This window comes from Vulpes vulpes, chromosome 1, assembly GCF_048418805.1.
Source record: "Vulpes vulpes isolate BD-2025 chromosome 1, VulVul3, whole genome shotgun sequence".
NCBI lineage: Eukaryota > Metazoa > Chordata > Mammalia > Carnivora > Canidae > Vulpes > Vulpes vulpes.
In genome coordinates this window covers 187,959,491-187,975,743 of record NC_132780.1, presented here as the reverse complement: position 1 = coordinate 187,975,743, position 16,253 = coordinate 187,959,491, and the positions used below count along the sequence as shown (strand labels likewise).

The 16,253-nt window shown below is 43.6% G+C and overlaps 1 protein-coding gene across 6 annotated transcripts in view; it reads right to left on the bottom strand.

Moving 5' to 3' along the window:
• GRIK2 (glutamate ionotropic receptor kainate type subunit 2) overlaps positions 1-5,936 on the bottom strand; it is a 641,615-nt gene extending 635,679 nt beyond the window's left edge. For 2 of the 6 annotated variants that reach the window (XM_072738083.1, XM_072738081.1), the window contains exons 1-2: positions 5,786-5,936; positions 205-611 (exon numbers count right to left, since the gene is read on the bottom strand). In XM_072738083.1, the coding sequence (XP_072594184.1) occupies positions 205-319 (115 nt within the window). In that variant the 5' untranslated portion in view covers positions 320-611; positions 5,786-5,936. Of the gene's footprint in view, positions 1-204; positions 1,106-5,129; positions 5,706-5,785 lie in introns of those variants that run through there. The other 4 variants (XR_011997276.1, XM_072738082.1, XM_072738084.1 and 1 more) reach the window with 3 other exon arrangements.
• Between the last annotated feature and the right edge of the window lie 10,317 nt (positions 5,937-16,253).

The window sequence follows — 16,253 nt, the reverse complement described above, 5'->3', positions numbered from 1 at the left end:
TCTTTTTTTTCTTTTAAATAAAATAAATTAAAAGAAAAACAAAAAGGGAAACGAAATGACCCAGGGCTTGGGGGTGGGGGGTTGTTCTCGGAAACCCCGGGAGGCTGCGGAGCGGGCGCAGGTCGCAAGGCGGGGAGCCCACCCGCCCGGGGGAGCGAGCCCGCCTGTTTACATCCAGCCGCACACAGGGATGGGGCATCTTACCAAATCTTAGCACATGTGTGGTTCCTTGGGAATATCCAATCCACAGTAAGCACAGCAGGAGTTTAATGGTGCGCCTGAAGACTGGATGACTTAGAATCGGGGAAATAATCTTCATGGTGTTTCCGTGTCCACACGCGCGGCACCCACTTCCCCGATCTAGCGTTAGGCTCCCGGCTCGGGTAGCAACGAGGATGCGTGGAGCGGCGGCCGCGGGCACGATCACGGCATGGTCACAGGCGGAGGAAGGAGTCTCCGCTTCCCAGACCCATTAGCAATCGCTGCATGTTCCTCACTCACTGCGCCAAGGAGCAACCTTCCTCTGCAAGGGATGGTGGGACATCCATGTTAGTCGGGGAGCATCCGGGAGAAATCCAGCGCGCACACCCACAATGTCCGGCCGCGCGAGCCTGGGGAAGCAAAGGAGGAGGGAATCAGCAGGAAATTCAGCCTTGCAAACCGCCGAGGTGTCGGGAGCGAGCCACAGTCCCAGCACAAAAGGCGCTTTGCTCGCAAAAGGTTTTGCCAGGCCCTCTTCCACTGCACTGCTGCACAGCTTCTGACGTGGAGCCAAGATTAAGTGAGAAAAATTGAGATAGCTGCTTGCCTGTTAAGGCTCCCTGCCAGCGAGCTTCCCAATCTCTCTTATGCAACCGATCTCATCGCCCGCCTCGAGTTGCAAGGAAGAAGTCGGGTTTTCTCTACGTGGAGGAAAGTGCTTTTTGTTTTCCATAAGAGTCTTGGCTAAGAGAGTGACTGGTGTGTATGCAAGTGGACTCCGTGCAATCTACTGATGAATTTTTATAAATGACGAGCTGAACCTAAGAGTTGTTAAAAAAAAAAAAAAAAAAGGAAGTGGTCTAGGACAGAGGAATGTACTGCAAATGTAACCTGTGTTTAGTTTGAAAGGGAGTCTTGTTTATATTCTTCAAATTGTGTCCAGGAGTGAATGTAGATTGGAGTGCAACTGCAGAAGTTAAGATAGTCTTTAAAAACTTGAGTGGACATTTGTGGATTGCTACCCCGGAATTTAAAAAAAAGATTTATTTAAGTGGTCTTTTAGGAGGAAAGTATTGAAGTAAAATGAAGGAATCATACTTCCCCCCACCCATTTCTTTAGCTCATCTAAAATAATTGTGCATATATAAAAAGACAATGATGTTTAAGTTGGTAGAGCAAACTCCAAAGGCTTAATAATTTATGCCCAAACTTCTTCTCATTTTGGCTTTTTGAGTATGTTTTTCTTTCAGAGACAGAATATGGGATCATAGCTTGGGCAACATTGAGCATCACAGCTTTATCTTAAAATGCCTTATTATTGTCTAGTGATCTGGTCAGAATATTTAGAATCTTCAGGCAATGACTGTCTTGGCTTTCACCAAGTGCAATTTGTTCAAGGAAAAAAGTACATAAATATGTATTCTTTTAACATGAAAATACGTTTTACTGTTGAAATAGGTAATATGCTGTCATCCGGCCACAGAAATTAAAATAGCCAATCGTACTACTTTACATTCATAAGTGAAGCTGAGATGGTTAGTAATAAGTATATTACTACATATTAATATCTTAAGCCATCAAGTAGCACAAAAGGCAAATTACTGGGCTTGTTTCCTAAAATTGATCTCTTTTTCATAACCAACTAACCGGGTATAGGTTAAACCATATGGGAAAAAAAAACTGTAAGATTATACCTTATTTGAAGAATATCTAATTTTTTAATAAAAAGGGATATGAGTACTATTTATTCCAGATAGCAAGAAAACAATGTAATGTTTTAATCCCATCATAAAGATTTTTCCATTGTATTTTTTCTTAAGGTATTATAAAAGGCTGATTTGAGAATAAAACTACATTTTGCCAAAGCATTAAGTGGGCATTGACTTTTTTAAAAAAGATGGAGGCATAACTGCAGTGTCAAAAATAAGTATCATGAATGACTAGTTCTGCAGTGTAGCAGGCAATTCAATCAAATAATTTGACTGTTTGAGCACTTTAAAAGGAACACCTTGTGCTAAAACCAAGGGTATCTAGCGACTCCTTCAGTCCATGTTTAAAATATCTCCTGTAAGGCATGTATAGTCCAATACGTTATGTATTTGTTGTCTCGTTTAGTTTATTTATTCTTTCTCTTTTTGATCTTAGCAGATATAATAATGACTGCCAGAGCAACAATGAATATTCTTAGTATTTTCATCTGTCGATATGATTGATATACCCTACCTGAAAACAGCATGTTCGGTTGTGACTAATCAAAGTACTGCAGTTTTGCATTTAATAAAACCTGAGAAAACAAAATGTACCATAACTCCCTGTTCATATATTCTGTTAACATAATGGCATTTGACATTACAGTTGTAACTTCTCTACCTAAAGACAATATTCTAAACTATTTGGCTTTTGTGAGATTATTTATTGGAAGTCTAGTTGGAAAAGTGAAAGATCAAGCTTCCAGATTCATGAAGTTCTTACTCAGTATATATTAAACGGTAAAAAGTCTATCATAATTTTTTCTTACTATTAATTGGTTCCCAAAGAACCAATTTTGCACATATGCTGAATTAGGTTCATTTACATCCATCAACTAATCTGAAAGACCTCAACATCACAGACCGCAAGTCCACCTGTCTAATTGAACTTCTGCAAGATAGGGGACGACCTTTCTTCAGGACCGCGGACAGCGCTCCAGGGATTGATTTATTCTGGAGTAGTACATTGAAAGTAGTACATTGAATGGGTAATGTGCCATTTGAAGTGACAATGTGCATATTTCTACTACACAGAGTCTGGGAATTTGAATTATTGCATTGCTCATATTGTCAAGAGGACTATTTTGTCAACTGTGCTGTGTGTATATTTCAGTGTGACTTACTAGGATTGCTTGGCATACCCAGGATGTGCTAATAGTCATTTTTCGAGGGCATACTACTACAAAAGCCATTTACATTAACTGTGAGTTCCCTCATGAGCATTAAGCTACTGCTTCTCAGAATTAAAAAAAAATGCCTGAAAGACCACCAAGAACTCAGAATACTGAATAACATACTGTCAATGTTCAGTGGCTAAAGACATTTCTAAAATGTCTAACTAGTGTATTGCTTTAGAATTCCCCACTTTCGGCTTTTTTTTTTTCTGTTACAAGGGTAATCAGATTAATTTTCATTCTTTCTCATTAAACTTTGCTCACTCCCAGGACAAAAGCAGCAACAACCCTTAAAACAAAAACAAAAACAACAAAAAATCCTAAGACTACCTTTCAATAATAGAATGGAATGACTTCATGGTAAAGAAGATACCTCAGAGTAAGGCAATTTTGAAGTTATTGCAAGTTTCTTCCTAATACTGATAACATACATCATAGTTCTAAGGCTATATGAAAGATTGATAAAGTCATTATATAGTATTCACTGACCAGAATGAACTTTTTTTAAAAATTGTGTCAGTTTTATAATTTACTCCTTTCTCAAAGGGGAAAAAACTACTATTTGGTGTCAGGCAATCGTATATTTAGTAATAGTGAGATTTACACATCTTATTGCATAGTCTCATTTGCTTTTTTTCTATTTTAGCCATATGGCAACCTTTATTTCTAGGAGCCAAAGCTCTGTAGGTTCCAAGGTCAAAGCAGAGATGACAAACTGCAAATGCACATATATGTGCACACACAGAAGCTGTATCTAAAAGTAAACCTCAAACACACACACACACACACACACACACACAAGGCTGACATGAAGAAATATCAAACCTCTGATAAATTAGCAAAGAATAAAATGCATATCGTGTTCATGCAAAGCTTGTTCCAACAACAACAAAATGCCATTAGCTTCATCTTTCACTGTGTTTTTATATTTACTGACACTAATGACCTCTTATTCTTGGGCACTATTACTTGAGAAGCAATTTTAGTTTTCTATTCTCCCAGTGAAAATGAATCTTATTCTAGTTAGCTGCCACCTGCTGGGGCATGTACAAATGTGTAATAATCCTTACAGCATCACGTTTAAAAAGACAATGCCTATACCTTTTGCAAGAAACAGCAAATACATATCCCAGGACAACCTGAATTTCAAAGGTGTTTCAAAGGCTTTTCCCATGCCATATCTACATTTAATTTTTTTTTCACATAGAATTCTTTCTGAGGATTCCACTTGACTTGTCACTAAAGTCCTGCTGTTATGTGACATTTGAGAAACCTCATCTTACAGCAACACCTGACCTATCCTTCCATGCATGTGGCCTGTTGTATGGAAGCTAAACTAAAATAAACAGGCTGTTCATCCAAGGCATTAGAGGTGCCAGGGAATAAACTCAGAGCCCATATCAGTTAAAACCACACTGTTGCATACTTGCACTTCACTCTTCCTAACTATGAATGCTATGCTGTGCAATCCCTTGTGATTCCAAACACATATCAGCTGTTCCACCAACATTCTGCTGCACTGATGATTAATGACATTTAGAGCTTTAATTAATTTTTAGATGCCGAAAAAGAAGTGTATCTTAATTACGACACTGAATTGGAAAAGCTTTACATGTCATGGAATCTTTTTTTTTTTTTTTTCCTTCTTCTTCTTTAAAAAAAAAAAATTGTAATCTGTGCAATCCTCTTTGGGTTTTGATGGAAGAAAACAAACAGGTTAACACTTCCAGGCATCACTTATTTCTGAATCCCCTTCCTTCTGTGTGTTTCATTTTGTTAGTTTGTTTGCTTGCTTGCTTAATGAGCTTCTAAGGCCACTGAGAGATGTCTTGATGGATACTGGGAGTGGTTTCTATAAAAAAAAAAAGTTAGGCAAATCGAAATTGAAATATTATTACCTGTCTCCCAGTAACTAACAAGCTAATATTCAAATGAATCCATCATCTCTTCTGAAATAAAAATAGTCACTGATCCATCAGGTAATGCCTGATCACAGAATACTTACAGCGTGAAGATGAAGAAATGCTAGAAGGGGATCTGTGTGTCACCACAAGAAGAGTAGTAGTAAGTTTTCTAACGTCCCCTATTCCCGGAGATCGTTATCTAGGGAGGCTCAGCTAGGTCGTGGTGTTCAGTCAAGAACTCCTTGAGCGGAAAAGCATCAGGGGCCGAGAGAGGCGTGAAAAGTTCCCAAGGCTCACGAGGCGCCCTGGTGACCCCACTCCCCTAATGGGACCCTCCCGAGTTCGTCCTAGACGCTCTCAACACTGGTTTAAAATGAGGGTCTGCACTGGAGCACAGAACTAAGGAGCAGGGTGAGCTGGGGGGGGGGGGGGGGGGCTGCATCCAGCAGATCCGCGGGCCCTCGCCGTCGTCCCTCTCCGCCTCGCGTGGGTCCCCGGAGCCGAGGCCACTTGCAGACGCGTCCGCTCGCTCGATGCCTGTGCGTGGAGGAGGCGAGCGCCCGCAGCCCCTGCCGAGCCGGCTGCCCTGCACGGGAGCCCCTGGCGGGGAGCGGTCCCGCGGAGCTGCCCCGCGCGGCCGTGCGCCTGCCTCCGCTCCGCGCGCGGGAAGCCCGCCCCCCCGCCCCCGGGCCCTCCGGGGACACACCTGCGGGGAGCAGCCCGAGCCCAGCCCGCCGGGGGGGGGGGGGGTCCTTACCTCGGCGGCGGGCGCGGGAGGCGGGAGGCGGGGGGGAGGGGTGGCCCGGGGAGGAGCGGCCGGAGGCGCGCGGCGGCCAGGCGGCGGCTCCGGGCGGAGGAGCGCAGCCGCGGGCGCCCAGCGCGAGTGACGGCGGCGGAGACGGAGACCGCGGGGCGGCGGCGGCGGCGGCGGCGGGCACGGACACGCCTCCTGGCGGGGGTTCCTCGCCTCCCGCTTTAAAGGCGCCGCACTCCTTTCCCCCGCGGCCCCTGCGCGCTCGCGGCGGCGGCGGCCACCAGGGCGCAGCGCTCGCCCCTGCGCCGCCGGAGCGAAAGGGCCTCCAGCCTGGGCCCTTGGGAACCCCCCGCCGGGCCTTCCTCTCCGCGGCGCAGCCCCGCCCGCGCTGGGGTGGAGGGGCCGGGAGGGAGAGGTTCGGCCCGCGAGGGATGCCAACCCCCCCATCCCCCCCTCCGCAGCCCCGAGGAATTCGCCGCCCCTGGGTGGGCACAACACATAGAAGGAGCCCGAGCACGTTTGGTCCTGGGGGGGGGGGGGGTGGGGGGGTGGGGGGGTGGGGGTGGCTTTTATACCTCCACGAAACCATAGCAACGAAACTTCTGCGCTGCCGGGATCTCCAAAGTGGCCCTTTTAGTCCAACTACTGTCAGTTCCCTTTGAGGTTTGCGGGTGAAGGTTTCGACCTGCTACCTACCCCCACCGACAGCTTTTGGGTACCAGTGCTCTCTCCCCTCGCCCTGCCTGTAGCCCCCCACCCCCCTCCTCCCTTAGACCCCTGGAACCCGCGCACCCTGCCTCGCCTCGGTCCTGAAAGCAGAAAGAGACTCCTCCGGAGGATGGGGGGCGGGGCGGGGGGATGTGGGCGAGAAGTCCCCGTGCCTGTCCCGCGCCTTAATGACCAACGCCTTCGCGCCCCGCCCGGGTCCTTGAACTAGCAACCCAAGCAAACTGCAGAGGGGAGTTGGGTTTGAGACCTGGTGGGCGCCGAGCCTGAGGTCTCAGACTTAGAGGCTCCAGAAAGGAGCCTGGCCCGGCGGCCAGGTCTAAATTCCCGGGAGGACTTCTTTTGGGGTCCCGAGGTGGGGAGGGGGGCACCTAGCCCCGGGAGCCTGCCCCCGGCTCGGCGTCAGGGAGGAGCCTCTGGTGGCGAGCCCTCCAGGCTTCCCCTGCTTCTCCGCAGAAACGATTAGCTTCTGCAAACAATCTCTGATTTCTGCTCCTCTGGGTCGGATAAGTCAACATCTATTCAATACCATCGCTGTTTTATCCTCGGCCCTGCAATATTAACTAGAGCAGAGACTTAGCAAGTTGCCCCGGGAGGAAGTTGGCGAGCGGCGATTCGAGAAAAGGTCTAAGAGAGGCTGAGCGGGGAGCAGGCCGGTGCCGGAGCCTGGGAACGCTTGGCCAAGGGCTGCAGGAGGAAGGGGCCGGGGAGGTCCTGCGGCTCCGCGGGGGCTCCCGCAGCCCTGATGCCCCGCGGCGCTGAAATCTGCAATTTGGAAGGCCTGGAATAGAGACGCTCTGCCTCCCCAGAGACTGACACCTCTTGGCTGGAGACCAGAGTCTGTCCTTCGGTTGCTGCTTTCCTTACAACCCCCTTGCAGTTAAGCGCTCGCCCGAGCCTGGCTCAGCATCGCCACCCTCCATGCCCTGGGGTAGCTCTGGCTTCCGCCGAAGGGGTCCTGCCAATCCCGACGTGGCTCCCAAGCAAAACCACCAGGCTCTAGCTTCTTGGACCCCACCTCGGAGTCCGTGCCTCCTGCCTGCCTACTGCGCTCGCCCAGGTTGGGGAGACTCAGGACTCACAGAGGTTAAGGGGAGATTGGTTAGTGGCAATGGAGAGTCTGTTAGTCATTTAAAGATCCAGGGGGTGGCAGGGAGGCTCCCGTAATTAAGTCAACAGCAGCCTTGTTGTACGGAGTAAATAAATAGTCAATGACTCCATTGTGCCCCGCGGAGCGGGCGGCACAGACGCGTGACTGGCTCTGGGCGCCTGGGCTCCAGCTGCTGTGACCTGCAGCCTAATGGGCCCTCGAGGCACAGCCCAGTTTGGGGCCAGGCCCGGAAAAAATACCCTATTCAGTCCCACTGCGGCGCAGGAGGAATGGAGACAACTTGTCTACCGGCCAAAGACACCCTCCTTGTCATCATGCAATCAGGCCTCCCCACTTCCAGGGAGGGAGGAGCAAAACGCTGCACGCAGAGTAGATTCCAGTGCATTTCCCTGGGCGAGGGCATCCCGCTAGGTTTTGTTGTGGCTGTGAGAGAGCAGAACAGGGAGTGTGTCTCATTTGACTTTAAGTGTTCAGCGTAGGGCTTGGCGTGCAGTGGGTGCTGAATGAAAGAATCAGGGGATTACGGGATCAACCTTCCACGTTCCACACTGTTGTCCCCTACTGCCCTTTATCTGGGAAAGGAGAGGCTTCAGACAACTCCCTCTAAGTGCTATGTGTATTCTTAGACCCTAGTCATAAATTTCTTTTCCAGAGCAACCAGGACCCATTTATAAAGAAAGAAATAACAGGCACTAGCAAGGGCTTGGAGGGCAGGGGGAGAGAGCTCAGAGAATGAAACAAATCAAAATTATGCATGTTGTGACAAATTCATTTCCTCAATAACACAATGTTATCTGAATTCTAATGAGAAAAGTTGAATAACGAGGGAGCATTAGACTACACACACTCATTTAACCCTTCAAAATAAAATTGTTCAACACCGTAAGGAGATATTTTCCATAATTTATTTCAGCTTTTGCGAGGTTATACATTAAGGAATCAGACTCCAAATCCCTTTAGGGGCAATGGGGAAGTTTTTCTTCTCTATTCCCAGTCATCTGTAAGAATTAATCTTCTGTCTCTGAGGAGGTCACTGAGTCCCTCAGCTAGAGTCTTATGCAGGAACCACCTCATGATCTTCCCTTTTCTTACCTCTCAAACTACTTTTAGAACATTAGCAGGTCTACCAGTCTGACTCCTGAAGGCCCAGCAAGGACCAGTCTGAAATTCCCAAGCTGACTACAGGTTTTGTTTGTTTGTTTGTTGTTTGTTCCTCTGTTTTGATTGGCTCTGTTTGTATCGCATTACAATCAAAAGGTATTACTTTGTATCATTTAGTCCCAAACCTTCATCTGACAAGTCACACAAAACAAAGTGAGAGAAGAGGAGTGACTTGTTCAGGATGCGGCAGGACTAAGACTGCCTTCTAGCTGTGTAGAGCAGCATCAGGCTGTTTCCTGTCATCCTCTGTCAAAACTTAGAATCATAGAAAGTTAAGACTAAAAGAGACTTCAAGGACTTCTACTCTATTTCAGGGTCACAGAACTTTCTCTCGTCTGGGAAAAAAAAAAGTACACGTTTACATGGCCTTGAAATTTTTCATACAAAAATTTGTAGAAGATACACATATCCCCTAAAGCTCATTGTGGAGTAATCCAATCCCTAGATCCTACACTAAAAACCTCCAATCTAGTCTAACAACATCATTTTACAGCTGATGAAATCTAAGCAACAGCAACAAGAGCCTTAGAGATGAAGTACATTAAGGGCAATTCCTGGATGCTAGGCGTCCTGATTCCCACCTGTCCCCATTCCCTCAAGTCTTCAGAGCTGTAATTAGACATAAATGACACCGAGGTATTCATAACTCATAATGACTTAATGGATTTTTTTTCTCGGAATAATTAATATCTGACCTTGAAGAATGAGATCTATTATTCATTTCTGAAACCTCTCAATGTATTTACTAAGTATATACTATCTGGCAGGCACTGCTCTAGTGCTAGCAAAATGGCAGTAAACAAAACAAACAAAAGCCCTGCCCTCACTGAAGGCAGGAAGATAGACAATAAACAAGTATACAAGCAAGTTTATAAGATGTCAGATAGCAAGAAGTGTTATAGAGAAGAATAAAGCAAAGTGAGGAGAACAGGGTATGTTGGGAACACGGGCATGGGGGAACCCTTGTTTTACATAGGGTGGTCGGGAAAGGTATCCCTGAGTAGTTGATATTTGAGTAGAACTGTGAAGGAAGCAAGGGAGAGATCTATGGAAACAGTTGGAAGAAGAGGAAACAGCAAGTGTCAAGGTCCTGTGATTGGAACAAGTGTAAAGCCCTTAAGGAAGATCAGTGAAGCCAATTCCCAGAGATGAGGCCAGAGATTGATAGAAAATCCAGTCCGAGAGAAGCAGAGGGTTGGGTCCCAGAGGATTTTGGATTTTCCTCGAAAAACAATACAGAAGCCTTGGGAGGGGTTTGAAGAGGAGAAATATGATCTGACATAAATATAAAAGGGTATCTCTGGGTTATATCTATTAAGATGGATTAGACTTAATGAAGGGCAGGGTATAAGCAAGACAACACTTAGGAGGCTACTGTAATAATAATCCAGAGAAGAGCCGACTGTGGACAGCACCAGAACATTAGCATGAGGATGGTAAAAAAGTAATCAGATTACAGACATATTTGTGGGATAGATGAGTGGGATTGTTCTGGGATCCCCCATTTACTTCTGCTTGTGAAGTTGTGTGTCAGGGAAGGTTATTGTTGCCAGACCTCAGAACTTTCTAGACTTTTTTTTTTTTACTTTCTAGACTTTTGACTGCTATTTTTCCTAAAGGAGCTGTCCATCCATCATCTGGGATCTGGGGAGGGCGAGGTGGTAGGGAGAGAGATGAGTACCTCCTCCAATGTACTTTCTCCATCTCACCATGAATGTAGACCATAAAAGTGATCCTCTTTATCTTGGAAAACACCCTATCTAGATTTGACAATTCTATGAGACCTCCAGATCACCTGAAATGACTGAGTAATTAGCTTCGATACTCTATAGCTTCATATGTAAATCTTTTCCCACTCAATATATTTCATATTTACTGTATCCCAACTTTATCAGTGTCAAAATTTGGTCTCTAAGTCACTTTATCTTTGCCTGGATTCTTGAGATCATACCAAGACCTAGATCCTCCACAAGCACTCTACTTTGATGGCTTACAAACCTTTAAGTGTTCCAAAAATCTTCACTCACCCTTTCTACCAGTATAAATTTTAGATTCCTGAGGTTACTTTGTACTGTCTCCCCTCATCCACCTTATTACTACTGTCCCTCCTTTTGCTACTTTCTATACCTCCAAGTCATACTTCAACCCCTAGCTAATGAATCAATTCATTTAGCAAGTATTTATTGATTATATACTGTGCTTCAGGGAAGTGAAGACAAAAGAATGAGAAAAAATGTAGACAATACATCTTTTAAGGTATTTCTAAGACATATGGTAACTTCTGTTAGCGAGACTATGACATTCTCTCTTCTCCCTTTGTAGAAAGCACTGATAAAAAAGGCAGGAATGGGGCTCCTGGGTGGCTCCATGGGTTAAGTGTCTGACTCTTGATTTCAGCTCAGGTTGTGATCTCAGAGTTGTGGGATCGAGCCCCACATTGGGCTCTGCCCTCAGCATGGGGTCTGCTTGTCCCTCTCCCTCTACTCCTCCCCCTGCTTGCTCTCTCTCTCCAACAAATAAATAAAATATTTTTTAAAAAATAAAGGCAAGAATGTATCAGCAGTTATATACCTAAGTGGCATCTGTTAGAGATGCATTACCAGAAAATATTTCTTTTTACTCCCCACCCCACCCTAACAAAGGAGGAGATAAGCCATACAAAGGCAGTGAAAATTGTTAGGCATGTGAAAAAAATGGAGAAGGATTCCCACTCTGGGCGGGATGAGAAGGCATACAGGGACAGAAGGACTCGTTTCCCCAAATAAAGGAACTGATTTGCCAGATCAAGAGGGAATTACCAAATAGAAATCCTCAGGATCATATTCTGTCTATCCTGATTGATCGCTACTCTTTCTTGGAGGCTTAATGCCAGGTTTCGGGGGAAGAAAATTATTTACTTAAGTCCTACTCTATCCTAGGAACACTTTCACATAAAATATCACATTTAATTCTTTGAACAGTCTCATCAAATGCATAATTCCTATTTTAAGGATGATAAAACAAACATAGAGGGGGGTCATATAACTTGCCTATGGGCGCACAACTAGCAAATGTAAAACTAGGACTCAAACCTCTGTAGTTTATTGTTCTTGCAAATACAGCAGAGGAGGCAGGTAGAGCACAGTGGTATATGTTCCAGTTCTCTGCCTCTTTTCTCAAAGGATATCAGATTTTGCTTATAAACTGTTAGGACTCAGACCCTACAGATTAGGCTGAGGACTCATAGGGCTGGAGGATATGGAGCAACTAGGATTGAGCAGATCTGCTCCCTCAGCGAACCCCTGAGAAAAGGCTTTGTCTGGAGCGAGAAATCGGAAACAGCTGCCTCTCAGAGGGGATGCCAACTTAAAAGCAAGCAGAAGGCTCTTCATTTCAGACTTTATCAGAGTCCAAGGAAAACCCCAGAATTTGATCTGATCCCTTGAGTGTTATCAACAGAACCTAAAGGAGATTCTTCACCAGAAGCTCAATTCTTGCAATAAGTAAGAACTAAAGACAAAAGCTTCTAGTAATGATCCATAATGATAATATCTTCCTAGTTATCCCTTCTATGAGAGAATCTATACCTACTAGCTATATTCTCACTTTGTGACTCTACAACTGTTTGGTGCCCTCCAAAATTGGAACTGGAGATTATTTCTAAGAACATTGTGTTCATGGGTTGTTTCAATCAATGATAAAATATAGTTCACTTGTATATGTTACAGGATTCAAGCAAACTTTGTAAACTGGTTTAGAACGTCCTCGGAATGTCAAATGGGGCTTTACAGGTATTTTTTTATTCAGCACTGAAACATTTCAATTGATTCACTTAATCATAAAAGAAGTTGTTGGATACAGAATTAAGGCTGTTTCCTTAATGGGCCCTGCCTGGAGAAGTCATCTGTGCTGTGGAAAGCTGCTTTGTAGGACCTTTAGAAACTGACCAGGGTGCCAAGAGATTTTCCTCCTTTACTTTAAAGTGGTGATTCTAATTAGCAAAGTTTTCAAAAATTCTTATTAGCAAAGTTTTCAAATTTCTTATTGCAAGTGAGCCCAGCTTCAAGGGCTGACGTTCATTAAGGATATGGACACTGCTGACCAACTACCTTTCATATTCCTTCTTACCGAAGGATCTGATGGGCTTCTGGAGCAGAGCTGTCATGGCCTTGTTTGGATTTGCACTGTTGGAGAGCACAAAACAGAGGTAATAGGATTCAGTTATGGTTTTTAATTCTGTAAATTAATGGATGAGGCAATAAGTTTTAAGGAAAGGAGAGGAAAGGAAAGGAAAGAAAGGAAAGGAAAGGAAAGGAAAGGAAAGGAAAGGAAAGGAAAGAAGGAAAGGAAGCTAGAATTGAAATGTAGGCCCATATTCTGTATAATAAAGGAAAGTGTGAGAATCAGAAAATTTTTATTTTGCAATCTGTTGTCCTGTTAAACTTTTAATATTTAACTGTTTTAATCTGCTGCCAAATCAGTGTCCCTATGTAAACATATGTTAAATTTGAGTGCAAAGAGATGAACAATAGCGATGCATCACTTAACTGCATTAACATTTTATGTAATTGATCATGTAAAAATCAAAAGCAGATTTAGCCTTCTCTGTGGACTGTAGGGACTAAGGGTCTGTTGACCACACTTTCACTTCACAAACAGAACTATCCAACCAAGACCTGTTTACAAACTGGAAATGTGGTCAAACACACTGTCCTTGATACGTTATTTGCTCTTCTAGGCTGACAAACTGATAACTTTGGAGTTATTTCTACAAAACTAGATATAAATATAATTAGGGAAATAGAAGAAAAGAAACTGTGATATGGAAACAAATGATATCTGATCATTAGAAATTGTTATTTTGGTGGGGAAAGCAGAATAAATGTAGTAATTTCCATATTTTTCACAGAGAGAGAGAGAGGTAGAGACACAGGCAGAGTCAGAAGGTGGCTCCATGCGGGAACCTGATGTGGGACTCGATCCTGGGTCTCCAGGATCATGCCCTGGGCCGAAGAAGGCAGCGCTAAACCGCTGAGCCACTGGGGCTGCCCTATTTACTCATTTTAAAGAAAGACATAGGTTTCGTATTTATATGCACTTTATTATATTTATAATGTTACAATAAGGGAATTAGGAATTAAGATTCAATTGTCAGAAGCCAGAATTATGGAAATTGGTCTCAATTATAAAGAGGGTGAATATAGAATTTGCAGATCTTTCTCACTTATTTCTCCTCATTCCATACTTATAATAACCATTACAGAGAGTCAAGGCTTATATTCTTCCTACTTTATAAATGAAGAACAAAAGGTTCAGAACAATTTTATGGCACAGCAAAAACAATACTACACCAAGAGTTCCACCAAATGAATTTTTGTTTAAATATGTCTTTGGCAATTCAGTTAACACCTATATGCTTCTGTTTTCTCATTTGTAAAATCAGGAGCAGGGATTTATTTTAAAATCTATGACGTCCTGGCAATTAAAACAAATAAACAAAAAATAATAGTTTCTTGATGGAACCAGGATCTCATTAAAGTCACTGGTGGAACAGGGGCAATACTCAGACCTCCAGATGGACTTACTATCAGATATCTGAAATCAAAAGCTAAGCTGCAGAAGATGTATAGTTCTCTGCTTTTCTTTTTCATTTAGAGTCATCAGAAACACCCAAAACTTACCATCTAACTTGAAAACATATCTTCTTACCAAAGAAAGATAAATACTCTTCACTTAGCAAAAACCGCTAAAAATATTAATCTGATAAATTTATGCCTAAAGTTAACATATAGAGGAAACGATACACTTTTATAAACTTTATAAACATCACCCTGACTAAATTCACTCATTATTTCGACCTTAGCAACTAAACATTTCCAAAGAAAATTATACAACTGAATGTACTGGGTTGAAATTCATGTCCACCTAGAACCCATGAATGTGACCTTATTTGAAAAGAGAGCCTTTAACCTTGTAGGTGTAATCAAGTTAAAATGAGATCATACTGGATTAGGGTGGGCCCTAAATCCAATATGGCTGGTGTCTTAGAAGAAAAGGGAAATTTGGACACAGACACACACACAGGCGGAGGTATGCCATGTGAAGATGGGGGCAGAAGTAGGAGTGATACAGCTACAAACCAAGGAACACCAAGGATTGCCAGACACTACCCGGAGCTAAGGGAGGGGCATGCAATAAATTCTTCCTCAGAAATCCCAGAAGGAACCAACACTGTCAACACCTTCATTTTGGATTTCTGACCTCCCAAGACTGTGAGAGAAAAAATTTTCTGTTGTTTTAAGCCACCCGTGTTGTGGTACTTTGTTATGGCAGACCTAGGAAACTCATACATGGACAATCTGACCAAACAATATTAATAACTCTCATTTCAATTGAACTCTCAACATAGACCTGCAATTTTGCTTTCTGACTGTTCTATAAAATTATTTCACATCTCCTGCCGTCCCCTCCGAATTCTCATCTCAGCTTATAACATGTTTTGTTCCTACTCAAGACAAAAGAAGCCATCGGACAGGAATTCTCTCATCACCTATCAGCAGGTACACTCTGCTGTTGCCACCAGTTTCCATATTGTGACATATCCTTGATCTTCCAAAAGATGGCATGATCCCACTTCTTTTTTGAAGGTCACTCTGGGACTCGTGTCCTGGATTCTGCTCCCACACACATTCTGATCCTGTCATTAAGTGTCTGCCTCTTTTTTTTTTTTTAAGATTTTATTTATTTATTCATGAGAGAGAGAGAGAGAGAGAGAGAGAGAAAGGCAGAGACACAGGCAGAGGGAGAAGCAGGCTCCATGCTGGGAGCCCCACGTGGGACTCGATCCTGGGACTCCAGGATCACACCCTGGGCCAAAGGCAAGCGCTATACCACTGAGTCACCCAAGGATCCCAAGCATCTGCTTCTTAAAAAAGAAAAGAAAGAACATCCCATCCCATGCCTCTCTTCAGCTACAGTCTTGTTTCTTTGCTTATCTTCAAAGCAGAAGTTTTTTAGTCCTCTGAACTTGTTTCTATTTCCCTACATCACCATCTTGACATACTCCACTTGGGCATCTGTCCCTTCCATTCCATTAGAACTGCTCTTGACAAGATCACCAGCCTGTTCCATGTTCTTATTTTTCTCTTTATTTTCTTGATTTTTCAAGAGCATTTCATATATTGTAGACCAATATCACTTTCTTCAAATGCTTTTATTATGATTTAAAATGCTTTTGTTATTGTCTTTGCTTTTATAATTATTTTAATATTGGTTGTACCATGTTTTTCTTTTTTCTTTTTCAGTCTCCTTTATGGGATCTCCCTTGTCTTATTGACCTCTAAATGCTGGAGTGATCCAGTTTTAGATCTTCTCTTATACTTTCAAGTGAATTATTCCACTGTCATGGCTTTAAAAACCATCTATATGCCAAAGGCCTAAAATATTTTATCTTTAATTCTTAACTTCCTCATAAGCTCCAGACTCTTATACTCA